This window comes from Hemibagrus wyckioides, linkage group LG26 (genome assembly GCF_019097595.1).
Source record: "Hemibagrus wyckioides isolate EC202008001 linkage group LG26, SWU_Hwy_1.0, whole genome shotgun sequence".
Lineage (NCBI taxonomy): Eukaryota > Metazoa > Chordata > Actinopteri > Siluriformes > Bagridae > Hemibagrus > Hemibagrus wyckioides.
This window is the reverse complement of record NC_080735.1, coordinates 18,713,917-18,723,916: the sequence shown is the minus strand read 5'-3', so window position 1 is coordinate 18,723,916 and position 10,000 is coordinate 18,713,917. Positions and strand designations below refer to the sequence as shown.

The 10,000-nt window shown below is 41.3% G+C and overlaps 1 protein-coding gene across 2 annotated transcripts in view; it reads left to right on the top strand.

Annotated features, from left to right (window-relative positions):
- Window positions 1-1,314: 1,314 nt before the first annotated feature.
- LOC131346954 (lipopolysaccharide-induced tumor necrosis factor-alpha factor homolog) overlaps window positions 1,315-10,000 on the top strand; it is a 15,845-nt gene continuing 7,159 nt past the window's right edge. Inside the window, exons 1-5 of one of the 2 annotated variants that reach the window (XR_009203677.1) lie at window positions 1,315-2,240; window positions 4,916-5,134; window positions 5,273-5,405; window positions 5,482-5,652; window positions 6,995-7,115. Coding sequence is in view for 1 of the 2 variants with exons in the window: in XM_058380769.1 (XP_058236752.1) it covers window positions 7,057-7,255 (199 nt within the window). In the remaining variant the exon portion in view is untranslated. Of the gene's footprint in view, window positions 2,241-4,915; window positions 5,135-5,272; window positions 5,406-5,481; window positions 5,653-6,211; window positions 6,457-6,994; window positions 7,256-10,000 lie in introns of those variants that run through there. The other variant, XM_058380769.1, reaches the window with a different exon arrangement.

The following is a 10,000-nucleotide window of genomic DNA, read 5'->3' as shown; positions in this document are numbered from 1 at the left end:
GGTTCTCATGTCCATCACAGGCTCTTTTAACCCCAGAGAAGCCCAAGAGTGTAGCCAGGATTCAGTCACACATATTTCCTTTATTCCTCTTTTCTTTTCACATCATTACACTTTATTATTCAATTTCAGGACTTTTTATTTGTCCACAGTTACACACACTACACACCCTGCAGGGACACCTGACCTCTCCTCTCAGACTGGACAAATAAATAAACTTATTTCTACATTTAAAAAAATTAATTTAATTTCATTGGTCACACACACAATCATACACAGTACAACATGCAGGGAAATGCTTCTCACCACTGGATTATAAAAATATTGAGTCAAAAATGAGATTTAAAATAAAAATAAAATGTAATCCAATTAGTGTAGCTGTATGTGAAATAAAATAAAATAAAATAAAATAAAATAAAATCCAGTGGATGTAGCTGTGTTAAATAAACTAAACTGAACTAAACTAAACTAAACTAAACTGAAATAAAATAAAATGTAATCGAATGGATGCAGCTGTATGTAAAATAAAATAAAATAAAATAAAATAAAATAAAATAAAATGGATGTAGCCGTATGTAAAATAAATTAAAATAAAATAAAATAAAATAAAATCCAGTGGATGTAGTGTGTGTTAAATAAACTACACTAAACTAAACTAAACTAAACTAAACTAAAATAAAATAAAATAAAATAAAATAAAATAAAATAAAATAAAATAAAATAAAATGTAATTGAATGGATGCAGTTGTATGTAAAATAAAATTAATTAAAATAAAATAAAATGTAATCGAATGGATGTAGCTGTATGTAAATTAAATTAAATTAAATTAAATTAAATTAAATTAAATTAAATTAAATTAAATTAAATTAAATTAAATTAAATTAAAATGTAATTGAATGAATGTAGCAGCAGGATGTAGTTTTTCAGCAAGTATCTGTCCAGCTCGGTTTCCATGGCAACATCAAGCTGAAGGGATAAACCTGGAGAAACAGCAGCACTCTTGAAGGCACTGGTGGATTCGTCTTAAGTTTTATTCCCTCATCTTTACACCCATAGAGAGGGCTGATGGTTTACTAAACTGTTCTAAAGTTCTTGAGATAAATGAAAGTGTTTGCGGAGTTGGGAGTGTAGATAAGAGGAACGCAGAAACAGAAACCTTACAATCTGACCTGCTGATCTGACCGTCCGCATGACTTCACGACAAACATCTCAGGAATGCCAACGATGTCGTCTGTGATAGTATTCTGTCAAGTCAGACTGAAGAGGAATGTGTGTAGAAAGAAATGGATAAAAAAAACCTTGAACAAGGAAATAAACATGTTTATGAGTGAAGAGAGAAATCACCAGGAACAACAACAAGCGATTATTAAGTGAAACTATTTTCAAGACGCCTAGATCCTGAAAATTATTCCTTATATAACATCCTGAGCAGTGAGAGGTGAAGTGAATAACACTGAGTATCTCCTCATCATGGCACCTGTTAGTGGGTGGGATATATTAGGCAGCAGGTGAACATTTTGTCCTCAAAGTTGATGTTAGAAGCAGGAAAAATGGACAAGTGTAAGGATTTGAGCGAGTTTGACGAAGGGCCAGATTGTGATGGCTAGACCACTGAATCAGAATATCTCCAAAACTGCAGCTCTTGTGGGGTGTTCCCGGTCTGCAGTGGTCAGTATCTATCAAAAGTGGTCCAAGGAAGGAACAGTGGTGAACCGGAGACAGGGTCATGGACGGTCAAGGTTCAGATTAAAGGCTGGCCCGTGTGATCTGATCCAACAGACGAGCTACTGTTGCTGAAATTGCTGAAGAAGTTAATGCTGGTTCTGATAGAAAGGGGTCAGAATACACAGTGCAGGGTGGGTCAGGGCTCAGTATTAGACAGGTGGTCATAATGTTATGCCTGGTCTGTGTATATTTATATGTTTCAATCCCCGAGCTGCTGATGGCTATTTAATAATCTCACATGGAATATCCTGAGCAGCTGATGATCACTGACCCATGTAGCTGTTTGTGTTGTTTTTTTTTTTTAAAGAAATCTGGTTTCTGTCAGGGTGTCAGGTTGATGCTGGTTGATAGTTGTTGATGGTATCACCACTAAGGGAGTGACGTTAGTTAGATCTTTCTTTTTAAGGACATCCTTCTTCCTCTTGCTCTTCTTGCCCTGTAATAACGCCGCTGAAGTCCTGCAGCCGGATTCAGTCTGAGCACAGACACCCGGTGAGGATCGACCCTCGGCACAGAGGTAGGATTTTCACCTTGTAAATCTGTGCAGCCATGAGTGGGTAAGGGTCCGGGTCGACTCACAGAGAAAACGTGTTTGGATGAGTGTAATGTGTGTGAATTGGGGGGGTGTAATGGTGTAATGTGTGTGAATTGGGGGGGGGGGTGAGTGTAATGGTGTAATGTGTGTGAATTGGGGTGGTGAGTGTAATGGTGTAATGTGTGTGAATTGGGGGGGGGTGAGTGTAATGGTGTAATGTGTGTGAATTGGGGGGGGTGTAAGGGTGTAATGTGTGTGAATGGGGGGTGAGTGTAATGGTGTAATGTGTGTGAATTGGGGGGGTGAGTGTAATGGTGTAATGTGTGTGAATTGGGGGGGGGGTGAGTGTAATGGTGTAATATGTGTGAATGGGGGGGGGTGAGTGTAATGGTTGTAATGTGTGTGAATTGGGGGGGGGTGAGTGTAATGGTGTAATGTGTGTGAATTGGGGGGGTGAGTGTAACGGTGTAATGTGTGTGAATGGGGGGGGGTGAGTGTAATGGTGTAATATGTGTGAATGGGGGGGGGGTGAGTGTAATGGTGTAATGGTGTAATGTGTGTGAATTGGGGGGTGAGTGTAATGGTGTAATGTGTGTGAATGGGGGGGGGGTGAGTGTAATGGTGTAATGTGTGTGAATTGGGGGGGGTTAGTGTAATGGTGTAATGTGTGTGAATTGGGGGGGGTGAGTGTAATGGTGTAATGTGTGTGAATTGGGGGGGGTGAGTGTAATGGTGTAATGTGTGTGAATTGGGGGGGGGGCGAGTGTAATGGTGTAATGTGTGTGAATTGGGGGGGTATAATGGTGTAATGTGTGTGAATTGGGGGGGGGTCAGTGTAATGGTGTAATGTGTGTGAATTGGGGGGGGGATAGTTTGTGTTTGAGGGGATGAGTGTGTTTTGGTGGGATGAGTGTAATGTGTAATAAATGTGTGATAAATGTATTATGTGTGTGATCTCTCTCTGTCTGTCTATCTCTCTCTCTCTCTCTCTGTATGTCTGTCTGTCTCTCTCTGTCTCCCTCTCTTTCTCTCTCTCTTTCTCTCTCTCTGTCTGTCTGTCTCTCTCTCTCTCTCTCTCTCTCTCTCATTCTCCCTGTCTATCTGTCTCTCTGTCTGTCCATCTCTCTCTCTCTGTTTCTTTTTCACCCCCCCTCTCTCAGACACACACACACACACACTGTTTTATCAATGTTCTATCATTTGACTTATTTAAAAAATCTCACCTCACCAGCTCCCTGAGCTCACAGCACTCACAATGTGTGTGTTTTGGTGGGGATGAGTGTGATGTGTGTGTGATCAGTGTAAGGTGTGTATGATTTGTGTGGTCAGTGTGATGTGTGTGGTCAGTATGATTTGTGTGGTCAGTGTGTACCAGTGGTGGACAGTGCATTTCACACCTAGGCCTTCACTGGTGTCCTTCCTGAATGAATCCATGGCAATAGACACTAATCAACCGTTAAATAACAAAGTAAAAAATTAGGCTACAGTATTTCACAGCTCACAAGGAATAGTCCATTTTTTTTCAAGTCCACCTTGAAAATGCATTTGTAAGAATGTCTGCGACCAAATCGATTTCTTCTCCTCTGTCAGCCATTGTGAGTTAAAAAATATATATATATATATATTATTTAGTTTGTGCATGTCGCTGCCTCTGACTACTCCAATTATCCAATCAAAGGATGGGAAATTGATGATGTAATCGTATGCCTGCTAGATGGCCCCAGTGACGCCAACTCCAAATCTGATTGGTTAATGGAACAATTTCATTGCCACTTATTTAAAGCTGCGGGCACCTGCACTATTGACTCTGAAGACCTTAAGACAGATTTCTTTCACCCTGGTAACACATGATGTCATCCACTGTCTGAAATATGATTGGATAAATACTCTTATCATAAATATACACTACTGGAAGCAGCGCAACCAAGAGAAAATGAAATGAAATGTAGAGAATAGACTATTGGGAATAATTTAATACACATTCATGGAAAATATATTAAATATATTAAAATGCAAGTCAGTCAGATCAATGCTGTTTAGGCCAGCAGCGAAGGCCTTGCTGACCCTGACGGCCCACCACTGGTGTGATGTGTGTGGTCAGTGTGATGTGTGTGGTCAGTGTGATGTGTGTGGTCAGTGAGCATACTAGAGACTCAAATCCTATAATCTGACCAGATGTAAGATTATTTTGTGTTTTTTTTATTATTTACAAAATATTAACTCAGACAGAGACTGAACTTGCTCTTCAAAACCTGTAGGTCTACATTCCTGCTCCGAGATCTCTCTCTCTCTCTTTCTCTCTCTCTCTCTCTCTCTCTCTCTCTCTCTCTCTTTCTCTCTCCTTCTCTCTCTCTCTCTCTCTCTGACCAGCTCCCAGATCTCACTGCACTGACTCCGTTACTGAAACCTGGAAACTGGCAAATATTCCAAAATACAGGAAATATTTAATTTCTATCTAATTTATAAACACATCACATGTAATAATAGTCTTTTTGTGGTTTTGATGTAGGGTTAAGGATCATTCTGCACATTGTTTGGTATTGGATTGTGATGAGAAATCTAAATGTTTTTAATGTAAATAATGTCTTCAGTGACCACTCAGAGACACAGGGTCAGATTTTCACTGTTTTCTTTTCTCCTGCTGTTTCTCTCCACAGCTGCAGCAGAGTCAGTGCACGTTAGTCTCCACCTCCTGCTCCACCTCCTGCTCCGCCTCCTGCTTCCACACAACATGGCTTACGTCATCGAACAGGCTGCACCTCCCCCTGTCATCATCGAACAAGCTCCGCCTCCTGTAATTGTCCAGGCCCCTCCCCCACCTGTCATTATTGAACAAGCTCCGCCCCCTGTATTAATCCAGACTAATCAACCTGTGGGTAAGATTTCTACACAATTCCAACACAGTGGATTATAAGGTACAGTGAAGTGTACAAAAACCACAACACACTGACCAACACACACACACACACTGATACATTGTGTGTATGTGTATGTGTGTGTGTGTGTGTCTGCAGTGATGCATGCTCCTATGAAGTCTGTTCCCGTAGCGATGAAGTGTAGCTTCTGCCAGCAGCAGATCGTCACCTCCACCAAAGGCATTAGTGGACTCCTCACCTGGACGGTCGTCGGGGTGCTCTTTTTCTTCTGGTGAGATCTTACACACACACACACAGACACACACACACACACACCACTGAACACTCCCTCTGCCATTTCTTTGCAGCATCTGGCCATTCTGCTTGATTCCTTTCTGTGTGACGTCCTGCAAGGACATCGAACACAGCTGCCCCAGCTGCCACAACGTCCTCTATGTGTACAAGCGGATGTGAGACGTTCCTCTCAGGAGAACCTGGAGAACACATGAAACTGGAATAAATGCTGTAGAAATTTGCATGTAATCAGATGTAATCATTTTTTAAAAATGTGATTCGTTGTAAAAAAGAAAAAATATTTTTTCCTCTCTCTTCATTGTGTTTGTTCTTATTTGTGCAAAATGTAAATATTTTCACGCAGATTAGTAATCCCAGTTATCAGAAAATGAAAAAAAAAATAGCACTGAAACCATAATATCATCTAATTTTAAAGGAAATTGACACACTGAAGTGACTTTCAGGAAATGACGATCACAAACCAAGTGGAATATGTGCAGTACTGCAGCCGGCCACTAGAGGGACATAGATACATGTAGGAATAAATCCATAATAAAGCGGTTGGTGTTAAAGTCTTCGCTCTAGTTCCACCATGAGGTCCATTAGTGTTCGGATGTAGTAACCACCTACTAGATTTAGCAAAGAAAAATCATTTTATAAAGACTCAAAGGAAGACAAATTCTCCTGATCCTAGGGTTTCAGGTGTAACGTGCTAATAATAATAATAATAATAATAATAATAATAATAATAATAATAATTATGGAAATGTGAGTAAAGGATGAACAGGGTCCTGGGTGTGGGATCTGTCATTATTTGTGAATTCTGTAAAATATCTGGTGACATTTGTAGCTTAAAAATAAAAACAAAAACAAATTGGTTTGAAGAAGCAGTGCAGGTGTGAATGGAGCAGATCCCGGATCAGGTCAGAGGGTGTGGCCTGAATGCCAGCTGTGGGTTTAGCTTTCTGCTTCAGTAATAATGGGGTGTTGTGAGCCGCCTGGTTCAGTCAGCACTTAGCGCTCGGAGAGGACTGACACCCGGCTTTAAGGTAGGTGTGTGTGTGTGTGTGTGTGTAGGTTTGAAGAAGGCAACATACCACCTGCAAAATAAATAAATAAATAAATAAATATTGCCATTTGAATGTGCAGTTATTAAATTCAATTCAATTAATGCTAAAATAATATTTGCTTTCAAAATTAAAAAATTCTATCTATCTATATATCTGTGTCTATCTATCTATCTATCTATCTATCTATCTATCTATCTATCTATCTATCTATCTATCTATCTATCTATCTATTTCATCTTTATTGAAGGTGATGAATTGTTTGTTATCTAAAAGGTTCCTTTTCTCGACGTGTCATTTACTGTAAATCGGACGTGTAGAGTAGAGACGCTGCATAGTTTGTGTACTTCTGTTCACACACATATCATACACACACACACACACACACACTGTCTCATCTCCGTGATCACAACCTACAGGTTTACATTCCTGCTCCGTTTCATGTCTCTTTCACTCTGCTCTCAGTTTTTATCTCTTTACTCTTATGGTTTATTTTTCTTCCTGCTGTTTCTCTCCACAGCTGCAGCAGAGTCAGTGCACGTTAGTGTCCGCCTCCTGCCCCGCCTCCTGCTTCCACACAACATGGCTTATGTCATCGAACAGGCTGCACCTCCCCCTCTCATCATTCAAAAAGCTCCGCCTCCTGTGGTCTACCAGGCTGCTCCTCCCCCTGTCATCATTGAACAAGCTCCGCCCCCTGTTGTCTACCAGGCTGCACCTACACCTGTCTATATAGAACAGGCTCCGCCCCCTGTATTAATCCAGACTACTCAACCTGTGGGTAAGATTTCTACACAATTCCATCACAATGGATCATAATGTACAGTGAAGTGTACAAAAACCACAACACACTGACCAACAAAACACACAAAACACTGACCAACACACTGACCAACACACACACAACACACTGACCAACACATTGACCAACTAAACACACAACACAATGACCAACACACAACACACTGACCAAAAACCACAACACACTGACCAACACATTGACCAACTAAAAACACAACACAATGACCAACTAACACACAGCACACTGACCAACACACACAACACACTGACCAACACACACAACACACTGACCAACACACAACACACTGACCAACACACACAACACAATGACCAACTAACACACAACACACTGACCAACACACACACAACACACTGACCAACACACAACACACTGACCAACTCACACACAACACAATGACCAACTAACACACAACACACTGACCAACACACACACAACACACTGACCAACTCACACACAACACACTGACCAACACACACAACACAATGACCAACTAACACACAACACACTGACCAACACACACACACAACACACTGACCAACACACACACAACACACTGACCAACTAACACACAACACACTAACCAACACACACAACACACTGACCAACAAACACACAACACACTGACCAACACACACACAACACACTGACCAACTAACACACAACACACTGATCAACAAACACACAACACAATAACCAACAAAACACACAACACACTGACCAACTCACACACAACACAATGACCAACTAACACACAACACACTGACCAACTCACACACAACACACTGACCAACTCACACACAACACACTGACCAACTAAACACACAACACACTGACTAACTAATACACAACACACTGACCAACTAATACACAACACACTGACCAACTAATACACAACACACTGACCAACTAAACACACAACACACTGACCAACTAATACACAACACACTGGCCAACTAAACACACAACACACTGACCAACTAAACACACAACACACTGACCAACTAACACACAACACACTGACCAACAAAAACACAACACACTGACCAACAAACACACAACACACTGACCAACTAACACACAACACACTGACCAACTAACACACAACACAATGACCAACTAACACACAACACACTGACCAACTAATACACAACACACTGACCAACTAATACACAACACACTGACCAACTAACACACAACACACTGACCAACAAAAACACAACACACTGACCAACACACACACAACACACTGACCAACTAACACACAACACACTGACCAACAAACACACAACACACTGACCAACAAACACACAACACACTGACCAACTAACACACAACACACTGACCAACAAACACACACAACACACTGACCAACACACACAATACACTGACCAACTAACACACAACACACTGACCAACACACACACAACACACTGACCAACACACACACAACACACTGACCAACAAACACACAACACACTGACCAACACACACACACAACACTGACCAACACACACACAACACACTGACCAACACACACACAACACACTGACCAACACACACACAACACACTGACCAACAAACACACAACACACTGACCAACACACACACACAACACTGACCAACACACACACAACACACTGACCAACTAACACACAACACACTGACCAACAAACACACAACACACTGACCAACACACACAACACACTGACCAACACACACACAACACACTGACCAACTAACACACAACACACTGACCAACACACACACACACAACACTGACCAACACACACACAACATACTGACCAACAAACAGACAACACACTGACCAACAAACACACAACACACTGACCAACACACACAACACTGACCAACACACACACAACACACTGACTAACACACAATACACTGACCAACACACACACAACACACTGACTAACAAACACACAACACACTGACGAACACACACACAACACACTGACTAACAAACACACAACACACTGACCAACACACACACAACACACTGACCAACACACACACACAACACACTGACCAACAAAAACACAACACACTGACCAACACACACACAACACACTGACCAACTAAACACACAACACACTGACCAACTAACACACAACACACTGACCAACTACACACACAACACACTGACCAACACACACACAACACACTGACCAACTAACACACAACACACTGACCAACAAACACACAACACACTGACCAACTAAACACACAACACACTGACCAACTAATACACAACACACTGACCAACACACACAATACACTGACCAACTAACAAACAACACACTGACCAACACACACACAACACACTGACCAACTAACACACAACACACTGACCAACTAACACACAACACAATGACCAACACACACACAACACTGACCAACACACACACAACACACTGACCAACTAACACACAACACACTGACCAACAAACACACAACACAATGACCAACACACACACACAACACTGACCAACACACACACAACACACTGACCAACTAACACACAACACACTGACCAACAAACACACAACACACTGACCAACTAACACACAATACACTGACCAACACAGACACAAGACACTGACCAACTAACACACAACACACTGACCAACACAGACACAAGACACTGACCAACACACACACAATACACTGACCAACACAGAC